Source organism: Leguminivora glycinivorella, chromosome 8, assembly GCF_023078275.1.
Source record: "Leguminivora glycinivorella isolate SPB_JAAS2020 chromosome 8, LegGlyc_1.1, whole genome shotgun sequence".
NCBI lineage: Eukaryota > Metazoa > Arthropoda > Insecta > Lepidoptera > Tortricidae > Leguminivora > Leguminivora glycinivorella.
Window position 1 is genome coordinate 15,435,150 of NC_062978.1, and position 23,362 is coordinate 15,458,511.

The following is a 23,362-nucleotide window of genomic DNA, read 5'->3' on the forward strand; positions in this document are numbered from 1 at the left end:
GGCTCAGTTTAGTTACTAGTACAAAATTGCGATTTCGTGGGCAAATAATTGCTTTACTTGCCGATGTCGAACTTTTAATTGACCATAATATACTCGTATGTATGTGATTTGTGAAGTAAAACTTTATAGAACACATTCTCGAATAGGTAATTAGCAACTGGAGGTATCTATTTAAAACAAACCAATTTAATTTATCGCCACTTGTTTACATTTTTAGGGTTCCGTAGTCAACTAGGAATCCTTATAGTTTCGCCATGTCTCGATGCTCGTTCGCCATGTCTGTGAGTCGATTTCAATGCGCGCAGCGATGAAGACGCGTTGATGAGTAATAATTAAAATAAATTGCGAATTTAGCGCGGCTCGAGTCGCGTTGGCGATTTGACACGATGGATCTCTCCAAACCGAGTCAACCCATCGTGAACGAGTTCCTCGCCTTTCTGCAACTAAAAAACAAGCTGTTGCGGGAAGGAAAGATGGATGCGGCTGCTGCTATGCAGATAAGTTCTCGTGCGTCGAGTTTTACCATCGAGGACATCTGTCAAGCGAAGCAAGTGCTGTGCCAGTCCCTGGGGATCGTCGGCACATATGTACCTCACCGGAGAGGTGATGAAACCGGAGAGAAGACCCTTCAAGATATTAAGAAAATCCTGAAGGAGAATGAAGGCCGGATTCCGGAGTTTTTAGCGACGGATACCATCCTGACGTCGCGTGAGCCGGATCAAGTCGACGTTCGCTGCTTGGAAAAGGAAATCGTGGCCCTTAAATCAAGTTTAGCGGAAGTTAAAATTTAATTTGAAGCTAGCCTAACAACAATAGCTGAATTACGCAACGAAATCGCTGCTTTGCGGAATGCCCCAATTCGGACGGCTGATTCAAATTTTATTATGGACATAAATCGCCCTGACACTAGTGTTCGGTCGGTCAGTTTGCGCAATGCTGACACGGTAAAAAGTGCAGCACGTGTCGCCGCTCCGCGCGCGCCCCCCCTGCGCGCGCGCCCGCCCCCGGTAAACTCGACACTACGTCAGCGTGCTTATGCTGATGTTGTGGGTCAGCCTCGAACAGCTGACCGGGTCAAGGCATCTACTAAGGTGTGTGATGAACGGGCCCCACTCAAGAAGTCCTCCCGCGCCAGTGTGGATAAGGAGGGATTCACACTGGTGGAAAGAAGAAAGAAGACACGCAGGGCGCCTCGAAAGACTCTGTGTGGCACTGCAGAGCCGGTTAATTCTGGTCTACGGGTTGCAACACCAAGTAGGGCGCTCTATGTGTCTCGCCTGCACTACTCCGCCGTGGCAGACGAGGTGGTGGACTACGTTCGCCGGAAGACTGGCTACACGCTGAGGGTACAACAGCTGCAGTCGCGTCACTACGTGCACTTCAGCTCGTTCGTGGTGCGCGTGCCGCGGCCGCTGCAGGACACCATCGCGAGCGCAGACTTCTGGCCGAAAGGTGTGGTTTTTCGGCGGTTTCGGGGCAACCTGCCGAATCCTACACCGGGGCAAACGACGCAACGGAGCCACGCAGTTACGTCATCGCCCAAATCAATTGTTTAGTTTTAAACTTTATTGTTTTTTTTTTCATGTTCTTACATACTGTTTTTTTCTTTTATGTTATCTAAGTTTCGTGACGCATTGGTGTTACTGTAATGTCATGTAAACATGTTTTTACTAATAAATAATAAATAATAATAATAAATAATAAATGTCTGTCTGTCCGTCCGTCCATCCGCGGATAATCTCATTAACCGTTAGCACTAGAAAGCTGAAATTTGGTACCATTTTTTTTTTCATTCCAACCCCAACGTGTGATATATTGTTGGATAGGTATTTAAAAATGAATAAGAGTTTACTAAAATCATTTTTTGATAATATTAATATTTTCGGAAATAATCGCTCCTAAAGGAAAAAAATGTGTGTGTGTGTGTGTGTCCCCCCTCTAACTTTTGAACCATATGTTTAAAAAAGTAGAACTTTATAAAGACTTTCTAGGAAAATTGTTTTGAACTTGATAGGTTCAGTCGTTTTTGAGAAAAATAAGGAAAACTACGGAACCCTACACTGAGCGTGGCCCGTGACACGCTCATGGCCGGTTTTTACTTTACGAACTTGTATCGTATTTTCCTAATTTTTGATGAAAACATAACACATGCCAAACAAACATGTTCTAGAATTAATGAACCGCGGCCTGCCGCTGACCTATTTCTATTCAGTCGCGGCGCTAACTTTCATATCTACATTTAACCCCCGTTATAATAAAATCGAAAATGGATTTCGATTTCACTACAGCAGTGCATACGGGAAAAATAAATAAATAAATTGCTCGGATGCAGAGGCTGCTGAGATCCTCAAAAGACGGAAATACGAAAGTATCGACGCAAATTACAACTTTGTTGCTTTCGATGTTGACTGTTGAGACCCTCGGTCCGTGGGGCCTGACGCCCAGATTTTGTATATAGATTTGGCCAAGCAGTAGACTGATGTCACTGGAGACAAAAAAGCGGACAGCTTCCTCACTCAACGAATAAGCATTGCGTTCCAGCGAGGAAATGCTGCTAGCGTTGTCTTAGGCACTATGCCTCCGAGTCCGCAGCCCTCGTTAGATTCGATTTTTATTAGTTTATAATATTAAGTACCTATTTTATAAAAGTGTTATTTATTGAAATAAATATTATTCTACTATCCAGAGAAAAAAAAGCACAAACCAAACTTTAACACAACATAACGCATCATTTACGTTCCAAGCGACCGAAAAACGAACCTGCAATTAGGGTTGACAGGCAACCGATTATTCCATTCGCTTTCCACGTTTTCGACTCGTTATAGAAATTATAACAGTCTTGCATGAACTACCCAAGTATGAAAGAACTCAAAGTAAACGTATAGAATTAATGAACGACCAACGACAGTGAAGAGTGTCTTTTTAAAAAAGGCCTTGTTTTTGTAGGGATTTATAGAGAAATAAGCCCTTTTGAAAAGGCACTCGAGTGACCTATTTTTGTCCGATCGGACTCAATGAGCCCTCATTCATGACCGAACAAAGCGATATGCGTGCTATCAATTGTACCTATAGAATATAGGGTGCTGGCTTTACCACAGCAAATATGTATATCATTTGCTTGGTTCAATAAACTGTGTAGACATTATTCAAAGAAGATTTTGAAGATATTGCGTTTGAAATTTTAAAAATGAAAAAAAGAGCCGTTCGCTTCTGAGGTTAGGTTAAAACCCACTTAATTTGCACTATTCATAATTTCATTTTAAATGATATTTTATAGTATTATCCTTAGTGCTAACGAATTTTTCATTAACATTATTGTTCAGGTATTTTGTCTTCTAGTGCCTAACTCTAAAATAGCACGATGTAACGTAAAGGCATTTTTTATTTATTTTACGTCTATGAGTATGAATGACGTCAAAAACAAAAGTGCACGAGTAGAAAATACAAATTAAATTGATTGCATATCATACATCTGTTTGGTGACATACCTACTGTGTTATCATTGAAACTAATCTGTCACGATTACGCCATTTAGTTACAGTAGTAACAATACAATATAAATGAAATTTTGTAATGCGAAGATCCGTAAAATCAATTGTTGTATTTGATTATCGGATCCGCTGCCGCTGAGTGAAGTATTAGGTACCAAGGGTTAATTATTTTACAAACATTTATTTGACTATAACCTAAAAAAAATGTCATTTACAAAGAAAAAATGACCAAAGCATCCAAGTGTCAAAAGCTGGATTCGAACCAGCGTCCTCCGTTATAGCCACGAATGCCTGAACCACTCGGCCATTCTGTCACGGTGGCAAGGGTCGACATTTTATTTAAATTACTACAAACTTCCGAGTCAGATTTTGTAAGCCATTTTAGACCCACTTCCCATTTTTCGATTTAGTTGAAACTTAACTTCTAAGTTATATGACAAAGTGACAAGTTTAAAAATGTCTCAGGCCCTTGAGAGTTCATAATTTTTGTGATGTTGCAATTAAATATCACGTAACTAAGCATTTTTAGGGTTACGCAACTTACGCACCAAAAAGGTACAAAAGGAACCCTTATGGTGCTGCTCTGTCCGTCTGTCTGTCTGTCACATTACTATCGCTTTGAAATTGGGAATATTTATGAAAATCATGAACCTCTACAAGTTGAAAGTATTATTTTTTTAAACTTATTAATATTAATTATAGAAAGTGGCCAAAATAAAAGGGGGCAAACTTTTGTTGTGGAAAAAAATAGTTTTTTTAAGGAAAATGTAAAAAAAAATCGCTCATTTCCTACATCGCGTTTTTCAAGATATATTATAATGGGCTCGGGTCAGGATCAGGAGCGGCTTAACTTATTAATATTAATTATAGAAAGTGGCCAAAATAAAAGGGGGCAAACTTTTGTTGTAAAAAAAAATAGTTTTTTTAAGGAAAATGTAAAAAAAAATCGCTCATTTCCTACATCGCGTTTTTCAAGATATATTATAATGGGCTCGGGTCAGGATCAGGAGCGGCTTCGAATTGTCTTGATTTTCTTTGGACGGCGTTTAGTAATAAAATTGTATATCAGTGGCGGCTGGTAAAATTTCTGCTAGGCAACACCGGGTCATTCCAAGTAATTTCATCAAATTTGAATTAAAAAGTGTGCGGCATGATTATTGATTTGAATAAAAAAAAAAGTGAGGATATACTTCTAGGTGGCAGAAGTGCTGAACCACTACCAATTATTTTTTTTATCTTTTAATTTCCAAGTTGTGCCTATTCGAAGTTAACAGTGGGGTCGAATTCCTGCTTGTACACAATTAGACCTAACTTTTTTCTATAAAAGGTAACGAAATAATTATTACTTTGTTTGATTAGGTAAGAAATATGGGTATTATACTGTATGACAAAACGTATCTCAAGTATCTACAAAAAAAATGGAGACCAACCGAAATGTACTCCCAATTGGTCAATTTTTTCAATTTTTAAATGGTTCTTTCGCCAACCCTGGTGCATATCAGATATTACTTTTGACTGAAATATAAAGTACTTGCCGTGGTCATCTTGTAAAATAAATATAATTGTGTTACAGCAATTACTTCTAATAGAAAAATACAAGTGAAAATTGAGAAATCCGAAAAATGCTCATGTTTGACTCTAAAAAAATCCATGTGGCAGATAAAATAAAATTATGATTTTAGTCAGAAAATATAGCTGATATCTTCGTTTATTAGATTTAGAAATAAAAATTTTGTTATTTTTCCTGTTTTCTGAAATATGATTTTTTTAACATGCTACTTTTTACAAATATCGATACAAAATATTTTATATTATAAATTAATAAAAATGGGACGGTAATTGGTCATACGGATATTATTTAAGTTTTTTATGTTCAAATAAATATTTTGACATGGTAATAATTTCATTTGTAAATTTAATGAGGGTAGAAATTTGACAGGGCAGTGTTATCTGACTAGGATAGTAATTTACTTATTTTATTTGTTTAGCCGTGGTGTAGTAAATAACCGATGCCTCCTGACTAGTTAACAAGCTTTATTTGCATTTCACATGGTTAAAATACGAACATAAGTAAACGGCCCAATAATCCTTATCGAAGTTCGTATAGGAGACCGTATTTATCTAGGAGATAATTAAGTGGTGCAAACTCTTTGTACTAAGTGTGTTGTGTTATGCTATGAATAGTTGACTGCTCGTTATATATCATTGTCAAGAAGAAGTATTTATATAATTTTCTTATTTGACAATCCAATAACTTCGACAATGGAGCCCTGTTCAATTGGAATATTTAGAGAGGAAGATTGTCATCAAACAACTTTTTCGAGGACATCATGGCTCAATACAATAAATGAAATAAGTGAAACCGACAGAAGTCTTCTTATTAAACGTACAGGTATTACAATTATAAACACCATATGTCAGTACCACTACAAAAAGTACATAGATAAATTTTACCTTCGATTTGGCATTAAATGTTGCGATCCATTGAAAATTCATAAAAAGACCATAACAAAATCGTTACGGGAAATAAGCTTAGCTTTCTGCCAAGCACATGAAGAAATGAACCTTATACCAGGCTTGGCTATGTGTACCCGATGCTATGATTTAATAAGTAAAACGACCGCGGCTAAAAATGATCGTATGATGCCTGTTAGTGTTGAGGAGACAATGCCTGTTAGTCTTGATCAAGACCCACAATTTGAACCGGATTGTAATGGAATCCAATTAGTAAATGAAGTATGTAGCATTTTAAAGGAATCTCCTGTTACTTCTTTAACCAAAATTCCGCTATCTCGAAGAAAAAGGAAAATTTCTGAAAAAGCTACTGAGATAGCAAAGTCAGTACGTCGCAACTTAATGGATGCTTTTGGTGTTGACGAAAATGAAACTAATTCAGAAGAGACAGAACACATAAAAGAGGACGATGATTCCAAATTAGGATCAGAATATCTTAAGCTGATAGAAGAACTTAAGGCAAAGTATTTAATTTCCACGAGTTTCGAGGAAAAGTACACAATTTTAACCTTATTACCAACGAATTGGAGTATTGCTAAAATTCAATCTGAATTCAACTGTAGTGACCATATCGCTAGAAAGGCAAAAAAAATGCGTGAACTACATGGAGTGCTGCCAAAACATGACAATATAAAAAGTAGAAATAAAATATCAGATGAAACTATTAAAGCTGCGACGGACTTTTATGAGGATGATGATATTAGCCGAATAATGCCAGGTCAAAAAGATTGTTTAACTGTTCGAGATAAAGAAGGAAATAAATCCAAACAGCAGAAACGTTTGGTTTTATTGAACTTAAAAGAAATTTTCATAAAATTCAAGGAATGCCATCCAGGAGTTAAGATTGGTTTTTCATCATTTTGTTCACTGCGGCCTAAAAACTGCATACTAGCAGGTGCTAGCGGGACACACTCAGTGTGCGTTTGTCTAATGCATCAAAACATAAAATTAATGTTATCGGCTATTAAGACGAAGTTAACTTACCAAGACCTATTAAAAAGTATTGTATGCGATATATACAACGAAAATTGCATGCTATCAAAATGTAAGGATTGCCCAGGGGTTGAAAACTTGGACTCTAAAATAAGTGAAGATATTGAGCTTCTATCTTCTATAACATACTCACAATGGTCATCGACTGATCGATGCCATTTACTTACAGTTATTAAAACAGCAACAGAATTTAACGAAGATTTAAAAGACCAATTATTAAAAATGAAACATCATCATTATATAACAAAGAAGCAATCTGGATATTTAAAGAATTTAAAAGAAAACTTGCAAAATGACACCGAGTGCATAGTTTTAGGAGATTTCTCGGAAAATTTTACTTTTATGGTACAAGACGAAGTGCAATCTTTTCACTGGACAAACGATCAAGCCACGCTGCATCCATTCGTTAGTTACATTAAAAAAGATAACGTTATCCACTGCAGAACATTTTGTGTTATCAGCGATTGTTTAACTCACAACACCGTATCATTTTTCGCGTTTCAAAAGGTTTTGCTTGAATGCCTAAAACAAGAATATGATAAATTGGAAACGATACATTATTTTAGTGATGGTGCAGCTGCACAATACAAGAACAAGAAGAATTTCGTAAACTTGTGTCATCATTACGATGACTTTGGACTAAAAGCAGAGTGGAACTTTTTTGCCACATCTCACGGCAAATCCCCTTGTGATGGTGCTGGCGGTACGATTAAGCGGTTGGTTAGAAAAGCTAGTCTGCAACGCATTACAGGTAGTGATAACATTTTATCACCTGAAGCTATGTACGAGTTTTGTGTGAATGAAATTCATGGTATCAAGTTCTTTTTTGTCGCAAAATCAGACGTCGAAGTAGCTGAAATGTACCTATCAGAGCGATTTAAAAATATAAGGACCATAAGAAATACTCGTTCTTATCACAGCTTCGTTCCCATTTCTCAAAATGAGTTAAAAGTGCGACGTTATTCAACTTCAGAAAATTTTGTAGTAGCAAAGGTTTGATTTTTTTAGATATCTAAATATATAAAGTAAATTTCAATCTCCTGGATTTTATTTCATATTTTTTCATCGAATTTATACTTATTTAAAAGTTTAAGGTCATAATGTATTTTAACCTGCATAAATACAACAACAGCGAAAATGTATGAGATGAACAGTTTAAAAAAATCATATTTCTTAAAGTAAGCAAAATAACAAAACTTTTATTTCTAAATTTAATAAACGAAGATATCAGCTATATTTTCTGACTAAAATCATAATTTTATTTTATCTGCCACATGGATTTTTTTAGAGTCAAACATGAGCATTTTTCGGATTTCTCAATTTTCACTTGTATTTTTCTATTAGAAGTAATTGCTGTAACACAATTATATTTATTTTACAAGATGACCACGGCAAGTACTTTATATTTCAGTCAAAAGTAATATCTGATATGCACCAGGGTTGGCGAAAGAACCATTTAAAAATTTAAAAAATTGACCAATTGGGAGTACATTTCGGTTGGTCTCCATTTTTTTTGTAGATACTTGAGATACGTTTTGTCATACAGTATAATACCCATATTTCTTACCTAATCAAACAAAGTAATAATTATTTCGTTACCTTTTATAGAAAAAAAGTTAGGTCTAATTGTGTACAGGCAGGAATTCGACCCCACTGTTAACTTCGAATAGGCACAACTTGGAAATTAAAAGATAAAAAAATAACTGGTAGTGGTTCAGCACTTCTGCCACCTAGAAGAATATCCTCAATTTTTTTTATTCAAATCAAAAATCATGCCGCACACCCGATTTGATGAAATTACTTGGAATGACCCAAAATCCATCGGCAACAAAAACTAGTATGTGTAGTTGTGTACTAGGTAAATATCCTTTATACATACTAAATTTCATTAGTCATAATGAGTACTTGAACATTTAACAAGAGAAAATAAGATAAAATTAAAAAATATTTCAAGGACTGTCATAGAGGCCTGCATAACAACTTAATTTGATGTTTTTATGGAACTGGGTCTAATTTTGCCATTGAATAATATTATTTACAGTTTGTTCCATTTAAATTACTGCTACAAATTACAGTGGTTTCATATTATTAACAGCTTAATAATAACATACTTTGATTAGCATAGTTACCATAAAACTGCATGTTTTAAAACAAACTAAAGTTCGTATTGTTTTATAATTAGTACCACTTTTACATAAAAATAACAAACCTACCACTCCATGTGTTTTAAAAGCAATATGATAGTAATTAAAAACACCATCAACATTCGCGACGCCGGTAAGTCTTTTCAGTTCAGTTTCACTATTTTTTTGCACACAAATGACACTAAGGCAGAATCACAGGTATATTTGATTGTGTAAAAGTTGTCACCATTATTACATTTTGGCTCATTTATTAGTATTATCACTGTAGGACAAAACTAAACTTTATGCAAATATTGCTAATGCAACTAAGTACGTACAAACTAACTTTTCTTCTGTAAACTGTCATTACTGTCAACGTCAACCGCCTGTGAATTACGTTTCGTGTCGGATTTATTTATCATTCTATTGAATTAAGAAATGAATTATTCTTTCTATTACTGATTAAATACTTAATTAAACTACCATGCTTCACATAATTTATATTATATTTCGGTCAGTAATCTTGTAATTGTTTTTAAGCAAGCTTCGTAAACGCATCTTCTCAGTGGTTGGCCCGTGGTTAGCCCTCTGTGTTGGTATGCTTGGTATTCCGAATATTCAAAACACTTGAGTTACCATTTCAACGTCCAGTCTAAGAGAGCTCCCTGATTACACATAACAATAGCCATACAAACTCTATTGCTGCGGTAGATCACGTTATACTGGTCAATGTGTTAGCACAATAATAGCTATCAAAAAATTCAAAAATGAAGACCTGCCGCGAAAAACAACATTTTGCATCTCAGCTGCATTTATTCATGACTTCACAAATGCGACAGAGACAAAAGATGTGGTTCACGCGAAATCGTCTGATTTTTCGCGCGATTTTTGCGAGCAAGTTAACTATCCTGGGATCAAAAAGGCGTAAAATGTATGAAAACTTGCGGCGCATAAGATTGTTTTCTTTCGAGTCATGTGTAACGTATTTTTGGTGAGGCAAATTTGAAGCCCGCGTGTGTCTGTCTCACTCCCTCTTATGGTAAACGTAACTATCTGTTTCACTTTGAAAGGATTTTTGAAGTGTTGTTGTCACAGTGCCTCTTCTGTCTTTCCGGTACAAAGCGATTTCCGGTACAAACGAGTCAAACGATACATTTTATTTTATCGGTGGACCTTTTGTCCCGGCCATAAGGTCTGTAGTTCGATAACTGAACGTGTGGTTGATCACTTCATTTGAGGTGTCGACTCTCGCGACGGAGTTTGAGGGCCGCGTCTGCCGCGAGGCGCGCGAGTGGATGATGAGTTTTTGACGTTTTGTGACATTTGAAGTATGTGCATGATCTGTGAGGAATGAGGTGTTTGTGTTGCTACTGTTGCGAGCGAGTATTTGAGGGCCGCGAGGCGCGCGTGTGGATGATGAGTTTTGACGTTTTTGTGACATTTGAAGTACGTGAATGCTTTGTGAGGCGTGAGGTGTTTGTGTTGCGACTGTCACAAGCGAGTAAAATGAGGTGCGGTGAGTTGAAGTGTGATGCAATACATTTTTGCCGTGTGAAGTACTGCGACAAATTAACAATATGAGTGGTACAAATGAGGTGCCTCACGAGTGAGGAACTCAACACTATACTTTACTAGTAATCAGTTTTAGGCAAGCCGATGGGAATCGGCTTGTATGGACCAGCCGTTGCTGTTGTATATTAAATATTACTTGTTATGTGGGAAATTGAGTCTTGAGGCATTTAGTCAAGTCTGTAGAGTTATATGGATAACATTTGATGATTCAACTATTAAAAGTTTGTACGGAACCTTCGGCGAGTCCGACTCGCACATGGCCGGTTTTTTAAATGTTTTTCTTGACTTCAACCTACAAAAATTGACGCCCTAAAGCTGCAAGCTGCGAATAAAGACGAACAACTCAGTGCATTTTACTGAGTTCATTTGACACGCTAAGTAGATACGTTTGCTTGATCTATGGTAGATGTGACATCTGTGTAAGTAACTAACAGTGAAATATTTTGTTTCAGGCTCCCTCATAGTTGTCGCTTCGGCTCTGGTAGTGTGGCTCACCAGATGGCCCTACAGATACTACCTCGACCCCGCGCTTAGTTTAGTACTAGTTATTCTGATCCTCGTGTCTGTGTGGCCCCTGCTCAGAGAATCCGCTTTAATTCTTCTGCAAACTGTACCTACACATATCCAGGTGAGTCCTAGTTTTTTTTTTTTAAGTTTATTTAAATTAGTAGTTTGTTCTGATCGAATAAGTCGCTGTTTGGTAATTGATCGAAAACGAGTATGATTTGTTAAGTCTGCGGAGCCCATAAAACTAATAGATTAAACTCACCACAAGCCATTCAGACGAGAATCGGCTTCAAGGGTTATTCTCCAACTCCAAGGGTTATCGGCCAATGGTCATAACATAATATCATATAATTGTATGAGCTGCAGTTTATCTGACATTGCTATATTTACGTTACGTTCGAATAGCCATAACTTAATATTAGTAATTCAGACTGAGGCTGTACACATCTCGGCCTGTAAGTTAGGACGCCTTAGATCACAAATCACAACACAATGTTTTATGATATACTAGCTTTTGCCCGCAGCTTCGCTCGCGTTAGAAAGAGACAAAAAGTAGCCTATGTCACTCTCCATTCCTTCAACTTTTTTTTTAATTAGCCTCTTTAGAGTCACACTGCTGGGCAAAGGCCTCCCCTCGTTTTCTCCACTCGACCCTGCTGTCGGCGTTTTCCCACCATTTTGGGTAGAATGCATCCAGGTCGTCCCGCCATCTCCTTTTTGGTCTGCCTGAACCCCGACCTTCCCCTTCAGCTATTTCCACTTAATTTCATTTCATTACCGCAGGGTATGCCAACAATTGTAAAATGTCGGGTAGACCTGCAATAAAGTCAGTTAGTATCCAGCCTGCGTCTTACCAAAGAGGATCTAGTTTTATAGTGAGTTACTGTCAAAGTAAAACGTGTAATCACAAGACACAAGCTTAAAACTGTTGAACCTCGGTTTTGACAATTTGGACCATACTCTTATCTTGATATGTGTTAAAATGTCAACTATTAATATTAGCGCCATCTAGCCGAGCGTCCCCCAAAGGTGTATCGCCATCTAGGTCACCGTACCTTTTTAACCGACTTCAAAAAAAAGGAGGAGGTTCTCAATTCGACTGAATGTTTTTTTTTTGTATGTATGTTATTCGATATCTCCGAGAATCGTGGACCGATTTTCAAAATTTGTTTTTTGATCGAACGGGCATAACCCCGAGATGGTCCCATTGGCACCAAGTCGGGGTCTGATGATGGGATCTTGGAGAAATCGAGGGAACTCTTCAAATGTTATAGGCACATGTAATGTTTTTAGTGTATTTTTCAAAGGTACACCAGTATTTACGCCTGATGGTAATAATTTTATGTGGCTGAGCTGATGATGGAAGTTCAACTCCTCAATGGTTAGGAGTTAAAGGATAATTCTTTCACTACTGTACATATATTCGGACTGATACATATAATATCAATAGGAACCACTAAAAATCAACAAATAAATAAACTTTTTAACAAAAAATAAAACCGCCTTCAAAAATAAGCGCGTTACAAAACACGGAGAAACTAAAAAGCAAAAAATAATAAACCTTTGAATTCAGATTTCTTATCGTATTGCAATAATCTAAACATCCAAATTATAAACAAATCAATTATTTTTGGAGTCGGGGCCAGCCTGGGTACGTTTGGGTGGGGCAAACAGGCAATAGCAAGGCGACGAACAGGTCTGGTACCGACTACAAAAATAGAATAGAATAGAATAAACATTTATTCGTGAACACAGACAAGACAAAGAACACATAATAACAACAAGACAGAAAGTAATGAAGTGCCACGAAATGGCCTCATCTCAGCGTGTTGCTGGTGACTTCCAGCGCTGATCTTCCGATGAGACCATCAAGTGAGAAAGATTCACGGAGGGTAACAGACAGAAGAAATGCAAAATATATGTGATACAAGAAAAATGGACTACAGTTAAAAAGAATAAAATTGAAAACATTACAAGAAAAATAACAACAGGCTGTGATATAAGAAAGATCTAAGTATACAAAAGAATAATAACAAACAGAACAGGACAGAACACATTAAATTAATAAAAAGAAAAAAGGAAAGCGTCATACACCAGATCGCACACACAGCGTTCCATCGTTTGGTCGTACCATACTATGGCTGTTCATTAAGGCGGCCATTGCTAGTTGCAACTAGCGCCAGCGGTAGCTACACTAACTAAAAGGCAGGTTCTGACAAGTTCTGACAATAATTGATTTGTTTATAATTTGGATGTTAAGATTATTGCAATACGATAAGAAATCTGAATTCAAAGGTTTATTATTTTTTGCTTTTTAGTTTCTCCGTGTTTTGTAACGCGCTTATTTTTGAAGGCGGTTTTATTTTTTGTTAAAAAGTTTTTCTGTATGGTTTTGAGGTACGTTTTTTTCTTAGACTTTATCTGTTTATACGGAGTTACATATGTCTTTGGTTTTACTCATTGAGGTATAATGTACTAGAGAGGACACGGCGAACAAAAAGTTTGCGCCACGAACATAAGTCCAGTGGACTTATGTTGCCTCAGTCAGTCTCTGCGCGTGGTGGGAGGAGGTTGTCTCTGACTGCACACAAATAAAATGAAAAAATGCCTTCCTTTGCTATAAGATACTGTTGAAGCCATACGAGAAAATCTAATAAAAGTGACGGTGTCACATTTCATCGGTTAGTAGACAAGCTATTTTGATCTAACTTAATTTAAGTAATTCTTATAATGAAGGGACGGGCTCCTTAAACGCGATGCTATGACCGCCATTTTGACAACTGGAATCATAGATGAATCGCACAGACATGACATGTAGGTAATAAGGTATAATAATTGTGATCATATTCTGTTTTCAATATATAATATAAAAATATTTATTTCAATTTATAGTTTTGAATATTAGGTACACGGTTCTAATACGAATTTTAGTCAATAATATTATACAATAAGCATGATTTTGAATTATTTCTGAATTATAATTCTCATTATTGACGAAAAATAGTGACACCAAAACTGAAATAGTATTTAATGCAACCGGTGTTTAAGGGAGGTAAAACAAGGTGAATGGCGCGATTATTATTCTGAGCGACAGAAACTTACAAAACTAATTTTATTCAAAGGAAATTAAAATTTATGAAAAAAACAATTACTTATTTTTATTTCACTGAGTAAAAATTAAATATAACACAATGTATAATAGTGCTAAAAGTAAACTACTTAGTATTTCACACACAAAGTATAAAACAAAGGTTGTAGGAGGTAGGGCATAGCGAATGATATTCCGCTTTGTGTGGTAGGGCACAGCACAGCGGATATCGTCTCGCTCGAATCTAGAGCAGAGCCCAACTGAGCAGAGACCGCAGCCAAATAGCACTAGACCCTACTCATAGTGTTGTGTTCCTGCCGGTGAGTAAGGCTGCCAGAGCTCAACGAGGGTGCGGTGTGCTGATGACGGGAGGACTTACGGAACTAACTTGTTCCGTCTATTGTCCTTTGAGTCGTCGGCAACCCGAACCCTCCTTGGAACTTGTACACTCCTTTTTGCTGTGTACTTAACACAGCAAAAGGGAGTGTACAAGTTTCTAATGGGGTGGCAACGCGCATGTGACACTGTTTGAGTTGCAGGCGTCCATAGGTTACGGTGACCGCTTTACATCAGGCGGACCGTATACTTGTTTGCCACCGACGTAGTATTAAAAAAAAAAAAAAAAAAAAGGTCTACACTAAAAGTGTCGCGTCTAGGTGGTCAAGTCTTACTCTATGACACGGTTCGCTTCACGCGCATGCGCCTCGCGCTGCCGCCGCTGCCGGTCGGCGCACAGAATATGTTCGAGTTGTCATTTCTAGTACGTAGTACATAGTAGTTCAATGGTTTTACTTAATACTTTCCATTGGCGCAGTCGGCCAATTACGATATTAGGATGAGTTCTGTCCTTGCATTGCATACAAATAAATATAATATTATGTCTTGGCTCCGTCTGTTTTTAATAACGGATTCTGTCTTGTACGTTAGTCACGTCAGTTTTCTTATCTTATCATAATCGCTTGTATTTGCCCGATATCAATATTGACTGGTATCGTTGTTATTTGATAAAAGTAGCGCATTTTAATCAACTTTATTCAAATTCAGGTCAAGTATACTTGTATTTTCGCAATGTTCACTAATTAGACGAGTAAGTACATAGTTATAATTATAAACAGTAGGTAAATATTTGACTACCGGTCTGGCTCAACGGGTAGCGTGTAACAAAGACATATATAATTCCGTATAGACAGATAAAGTCTAAGAAAAAAACGTACCTCAGTACCATACAGAAAAAGGTCCGGTGGCCTAGATGGCATTACACCTTGGGGTACGCTCAGCTAGATGGCGCTAATATTAATATTTGACATTTTAAAACATATCAAGCTTAGAATATGGGCCAAATTGTCAAAACTGAGGTTCAAAAGTTTTAAGCCTGTGTCGAGAGATGAGTCTATGCACTGTGATTACACATTTTACTTTGACAGTAACTCTATAATACTCGATCCTCTTTACGTGTAATAAACAGTGTGTACCTATATCACGGGCGACATAAACATTACAAACTCAAGTCATTAAATTGACTTTCGTTTAGAACCCTTCACTTACTGTCCATTATACTATATGTATGTCTCTCTTTTTAAATCGGCCATGAGATGTGTCCTGGATCTTCTAGCTTTTCTTAGATTGATCGAAGCCCAATCGTTTTGAGAACCACTGCTTTATTACATATACCATATCATGTTATTACATTACATATACATACCATCTTTAGGTGGTAGTCATTCATTCACTTTTGGTACTGCATGGACAGTGGACACTCAAGTGCATTTTTGACGGTTTTCCCAACATGACATTTAATATGCCTCATTCGTATTTAATGCTTAGTTGAATAATACCAGAAACTAGTAAATAAATAAATTATCCACTAGACTTCGATAACAATTGCCCATTATGGCAATAAATAAATATTGTGACTGCAAAATAAGTATCTATACAACTGTATTCGCTGTTATCTTCAGTATCGTTCAAATATAAACCTTATCGCGTACAACATTAAAGTACAGTCGAGTTCACAAACATCTTTACGAACCAACATTTCAAAATATATATACACGACTTTATTTTCATTTGTATACTTTACATTGTGACCTTTGAGGTCATAATAATGAACAACTTTTATTATGGGACCAATGCTGAAATCGAGAAAAAAAATTGGCTCATTTCTATGGAACTGCCAATTTTTTTTTGGTGATTTCATCATTGGTCCAATAATAAAAGTTACTCATTATGACCTCAAAACTCGCTATGCAAAGTATGGCTGGTCCTTTTTATTAGGGTTCCGTAGCCAAAATGGCAAAAACGGAACCCTTATAGTTTCGTCATGTCCGTCTGTCCGTCTGTCCGTCTGTCCGTCTGTCCGTCTGTCACAGCCGATTTACTCGGAAACTATAAGTACTACAGTGATGAAATTTGATGGGAATATGTGTTGTATGAACCGCTACAAAATTATGACACTAAATAGTAAAAAAAAGAATTGGGGGTGGGGCCCCCATACATGTAACTGAGGGATGAAAATTTTTTTTTCGATGTACATACCCGTGTGGGGTATCAATGGAAAGGTCTTTTAAAATGATATAAAGTTTTCTAAAAAACATTTTTCTTAAAGTGAACGGTTTTTGAGATATCAGCTCTCAAAGTCGTAAAAAGTATGTCCCCCCCCCTCTATTTTTATAACTACGGGGTATAAAATTCTAAAAAAAATAGAGGTGATGCATGCTAATTAACTCTTTCAACGATTTTTGGTTTGATCAAAGTATCTCTTATAGTTTTTGAGATAGGTTGATTTAACTGTAATTTTTTTGCTGCTACGGAACCCTTTGTGCGCGAGCCCGACTCGCACTTGGCCGGTTTTTTCAGCTTGTTTGTGAACTCGACCGTACAGTGTGTTTATTTGTTTGTTCAGGTGGACGCGATACAGCGCCGCCTGTTAGAGAAAGTGGACGGCGTGCTGGCCGTGCATGAGTTCCACGTCTGGCAGCTGGCCGGCGATAGAATTATTGCCAGTGCGCATATACGGTAAGTTTACCACTACGTAGTTACACATCTGTATTTACTAAACGGCGGTGGTAAAATAATTTCACCACCCCGTTTCCTCCCGCGGGCGTCGTTGAAGTCAAGTGTGACATATGGGCGATGGGCTGGCAACCTGCCGGCCTAGACATGAAGTCTGGTTCTGTCGCACCAATAATACGGAAGAGCGATAGAGATCGATATTATCGTAAGCGTTTATGCATTTGGCTACGTGTTCTTACACTGCAATATCACAATTCCGTTTTCTATTGCCGAGAGTGGCACTGAAAGTTGAGCAGTTTCATGTGTTCTGCCTATCCCGTTTGGGAATACAAGCGTGAGTGTTAGTATGTCTGTAATGTACTTCAGATAGACGGAGACGAGAGCAATATTGACTTATAAGCTTGCTTTATAAATTAGAATATAGGTACTAAATGACGTTTCCTGTTAAAAAAAAAACTGTTGAAAAACAGAGAAGTATAATGTAAATAGCGCGTGACACAAAAATTAGAATGTTGATGTTGATATATAATAATTACTTATGCGATAAATCCCTTCTAATGTGTTGAGCTTAGAGCTACTAAAACGTTGCGAACTCCAAGCCTCTCACGTATTTCGTAGATAAATATAACATACAATAAAATAATGTAATAAAACTAAGTTTAGCGACCTCGGTATCTGCCTACATCATAACAGAAAGTTTATTATTGTTGAAGATATTTAAAGTTTTTACAAATAATCATGTCCCACCGTTTGACAGCTGGAATAGATAGCATACTATTGCGACATTATAAATAAATAAATAAATATTGGGGACACCTTACACAGATCAACTTAGCAAACTAAGCAAAGCTTTTACTATGGGTGCTTAGCGACGATATACATACTTAAATAGATAAATACATACTTATATACATAGAAAACCACACAACATCACACAAATAAATACCCTTACCGGGATTCGAACCCAGGCCCGCGGCTCAGCAGGCAGGGTCACTACCGACTGAGCCAGTCCGGTCGTTATAAATCAATTATTTCTTGTTTACTGGATTGCCAAACTTCAACATGTCACAAACGTCGAATACGTCACAGAATAAATAATAGCACTTATGTACAGAAAGGATACTGTCTACAAAACCGTAGTTTAACATCAGTTCAAGGTCGAATCTTTCTATTGCATGGCACTATCTCTCGGTTATTTAGGGTTGTCAAAAGTAACGTAATTATCTAATCTGTTGTAGCGTACCATCGGCAACACTGATGTTAGCTGTATATTTGTAAACCTTATTACAAGGGCATAAAGTCTACCGAAGGTTAGTTAAGGTGGCTCGCCTAGGTTACCCGAAGCTCAGGCTGCGTTAGATGGCGTTAATCTGCAAATTACCAGTCTTATTTTTTTTGTGGAGTCGTACAGGCATTTATATACTTTCAATTATGCTTCGCGAACATTTAATATTAAAATTGACGTATTACAACAAACATTCAACTTCTCATTGTAACGTTAATCCCCTTAATGTAAATAAATTTACTATTTTACACTATTTTTAAGTACCACTCACACATACAAACAGTGTTTTTGTATTCCTTCTAGTCGATAATTTCACGCGGCGACAGCTTGTTTAAATAGCCTTGCGGTAAATACGTGCCATCGCATGATTTGCATGGAAGTACTGGGTTCGAATCCAGGACTTTTTCTCTTTTTTTTTTTAATATTACGTCGGTAGCAAACAAGCATACGGTCCGCCTGATGGAAAGCGGTCACCGTAACCTATGGACGCCTGCAACTCGAAGAGTGTCGTATGCGCGTTGCCGCCCCATTAGAAACTTGTACACTCCCCTTTGCTGCGTATGCACAGCAAAAAGGAGTGTACAAGTTCAAAGGAGGGTTTGGGTTGCCGACGACTCAAAGGACAATAGACGGAACAAATTAGTTCCGTAAGTCCTCCCGTCGTCAGCACCCCGCACCCTCGTTGAGCTCTGGCAGCCTTACTCACCGGCAGGAACACAACACTATGTGACACTATTTTTTGTTTTATTATTATACATAAATGTATATGTACTCGTACAGTAGTTACTGAGCGTTTTCCACAAAAAAGATTAAAAACCTATTATCTTACATGGTAATAATTTTTGGGTTCGTCGAACTCAGAATTTCTAACATAATTATTATCCTAATCTGATATTTTAAAAAATTCCAAAAAGTATAGATAAATTTTAGTTTCTAAACTACGATCCGAATGATTTTTTTTTCTAATTGTTTATTTTGGATGGAGCAAGGGTATTCAAATCGCTTTTGAAATCTTAAATTAGTAAATGAAAATGCAATAGTTAACTGAGTAACGTAATGCTTTAAAAACTCAAGTGGACTTTTTTTATCTAAGGAGTGATTTCGATAAAATATTATATTTAGCGAGGGTATTAAAAGTTGTGTTTTATATCTCAACTTAATAAATAGAAAATCAAAATGACAATAAAAAAATCAATATGTTCTCTAAGATAAAATTGATACCTTCGGCTCTCCATTCTTGCTCGGTCAATAAAAAAAACGAAATTTATATCCAAAAAAATACAAAAAGTTTATAGAATCCTGGGAATCGAACGCACCTTCACGGCGTGACAGACGATTGTTCCCCAACGACGCCATTACATAAGACGCTGTTACCGACGAAATTGGGCTATACATATATAATTATTTAAATATAAATAATAATGTCAAATCCATACTAATATTACAAATGGGAAAGGGTGTGTGTCTGTTTGTTTGTCCGTCTTTCACGGCAAAACCGGAGCGACGAATTGACGTGATTATTTATAAAGGAGATTTAGTTGAAGGGATGGAGAGTGACATAGGCTACTTTTTGTCTCTTTCTTACGCGAGCGAAGCCGCGGTCAAAAGCTAGTTTATTATAAATGGGAAAAGCTGGTTACTCTATAATCTGAAGTGGAAGAATTCGTTGTTTCACCAAAGATAATGTGTGTTTGTTTGTTTGTCCGTCTTTCACGGCCAAACGGAGCGACGGATTGACATGTTTTTAAGTGGAGATAGTTGAAGGGATGGAGAGTGACATATGCTACTTTTGTCTCTTTCTAACGCAAGCGAAGCCGCGAGCTAAAGCTAGTACAGCACGGGTAGCATGGTCGCGCGATAGACGATAAAATATCAGGCCGTCCCTGTCGCACTATTAGTAAGTGCGATTATAGGGACGGCCAGATGTTTTATCATTTATCGCGTGACCATAATTGCCTGCCTGGACCAGATTATATTGATGATAATTTGATGATAATTATTATTTGTAACCATTTAGTTAATATTGTCTTCAGTTACCGCGATAGTTACTCATGAAATAAAAACTATGAAAACGGATTAAATCGCGTATAATGAGTTTAAAATTCATCCCGATGTTTCGAACACTTTTACAGCGTTCGTGGTCAACGGGTGACTGAGGAAAAATTACAATGTGCAAAACCTACCCATATTCTTGTATACACCGTGTTTCACTTAACACTAAAAACCTGAAAACAGTTTGTTCAGAATCGAGAGTAGAATCGATTGAGCTATATCTTGATGGGGGTAACATTTTTATTTAAATTAGTATTATTAGTTATTTTTTACGTGCCCATTCTATTGTACTCGTAATACAACATTGTGTATATCGCATTGCTAGAGGTTGTTTACCTTTTTTCAGTATTTAGGGGTATTAATACTGGCTGGTTACATGGACGATTATTTTTTCCGCTACTAGTTTGACGTTGTTTGTCAGTTCAATCTTAATGTTTATCATAAGTCATAACAAATTCAACTCTTACCTAATTACAACCTTGTCATTTTGAATATTGAGTTTATTTGATTACTGCGATTACCTGTCCAATTTGAAGTTTACTGTGACAAAGCTTTAAAGTGTTTTACAGTGACATCTTAGTTGTCTATTGGTAAACCTTATGTCGTTGCAGTAACGTACACAAATAAATAGTCCTATGGTTTATGATGGTAGTTAGCAATTATTTTATTGAGTGTAGAGCTAAAAGTCAAGTAGAGCTGTACAGAAAATTAAAAATTCAATTAAAAAAAAAGTAACGATCAGATTAAAAGATGAATACTCTAGATGAGTTTAAAAAAATAAAAATCAGTTGGGGTGTCTGAGGTTTTGAGTGATACCGGAAACACCGTGTATAAGCATTTAGTTGTTGAAGAAAAACATTCACACAACAATAACATAGGTCAACCAGCTCAGTAAATGCAATACATTACTAATACTATGCCCACACTTTGACCTATGTATAATGTATTATACCAGACGTGTAATATTTTATTTTATCAACAAAGGCATAATAAAGGATTGTATTGTATTTTTGTATGAAAATAAAAAATAGGAAAGCAATATAGTAATAGTCAAATATTCCATTTAAAAAATATATAAAAAAAAATCCAAAAAAAGTTCAAATGATTAAAACAAACTGCGGGATGGAACTCAGAATCACCTGCTTCATAATCGGTGCATTTGACCAAGACGCCATTTCGATTTACATTAGCAGTGCCGAAATATACGATATGTATCTTTATTGACAAAATGCGTCATTATTTCTGAGTCTGCTTGAGTTAACTAAACCAATATCTTTAATAATTACTTGTCAAGAGCCAAGTGTCACTGATGACAATGTCAATTAAAAATGCGCGAAATATGACGGCTCTGTGTCTGTACACAAAATTTGGCACGCACATTTACGTAAAATTAATAAAAAATTCACATGGATTTGTCCATGATTTCTGTATGAAACAATGTATTTCATTCACTACCGCGACGACGGATAATGTATAGTAGATGTATGCGCATATTTTTATTTAGTTGTAGTGTGCGGTGACTAAATAAATGGTAGATGTTTTTTGTATGGAAAGCGAGCCACCTTAAGGGTGTTGCTGTGTACTCAAAGGGACGTCAAGTTGTACCAACCCAATATATGCCACTATAGCATATATGCGAGCCGAACGTTGTCGGAATCGCCCGATCGGAGAAGTGACCTACCCCTGGTTAAGTGGTGTTTGGCACGTGTTTGTAACAAACACCAAGCATAAATAGCCGGCATTAGGGTTTATACATCCCAATAGTCCATAAGTATGATCAAAGTACATTATGCTTTATTGTTGAGAAAACGGATTTCATAGTATTACAGATCCGTGCGCGTAGAAAGAAGCCCCATCATTTTGAAAGTGAAAACTTTCTCGATGGCTGAAATTTACTTATATTTCGACGAATAAAATTTCACTTTACTAACGACAAGTTCCATTTCCTAGGCGGTTTGATATTTAGGTCGCGCGACGTCGACGCTTTATTACTTTTATCTGTGAGTTGTACCTACATTTTCTTTTTACTTGTGATTTCCGGCATATTGCCAAGCTGGGGCTGGGGTCAGCTTTGGCATCTAATCCTGTGTACTTTCTACGAACCCTGATGCTTATATATATTAATTATATGGATTTATTTAGATACCTTTGTTTTGAAGTGTTTCTAAAATAAATTGCCTTTGGCATCGATCCAATCCAGAAATGTGTTGTTCCGATCCAGAATTGGGTTCAATGAACTGATTATTTCTCTTCACGTGGATTTATAAATTTTATAATTTAATTCTTAGAGTAATAAGAATTACTTAGTAATAATGAATGTTTATGTTTCTGACGTGTAATGTATAAATGTGCAATATCAATAAATATAAATATGAATATGAATACATCAAGGTGACTCTACTTTGTATATAAGTCTAATTTATAAATGTCAACACTTATCTTTATCAGATATCATTCAAGTGTGTAGATACTAGTTACCAAAGTCATTTTAATTTAGCGACTATAGCGAGACACAACTGTGCCTTATCAACGTGTTAGACCTAGACAACAGGAGAGCATCTCCGTTATTCAAAAACCGCTTAAAAAGCCGTAATAAGTAAAACAGAAGACGCATCGTACCATACTAATTGGACACCGAAATTGACAACTGAATTCTAGTTTTTACCAAATAAATCTAAATCTGCCGTGTTTTGTGAACACTGGTTAGCCCATACTCCATATTCGA

General features: G+C 36.7%; 1 protein-coding gene across 2 annotated transcripts in view; it reads left to right on the top strand.

Annotated features, from left to right (window-relative positions):
- LOC125228515 (zinc transporter 1) overlaps positions 1 to 23,362 on the top strand; it is a 56,198-nt gene that overhangs the window by 16,600 nt on the left and 16,236 nt on the right. For both annotated transcript variants that reach the window (XM_048133109.1, XM_048133108.1), the window contains exons 5-6: positions 11,146 to 11,321; positions 17,191 to 17,303. In XM_048133109.1, coding sequence (XP_047989066.1) covers positions 11,146 to 11,321; positions 17,191 to 17,303 — 289 coding nt within the window. The remainder of the gene's footprint in view (positions 1 to 11,145; positions 11,322 to 17,190; positions 17,304 to 23,362) is intronic.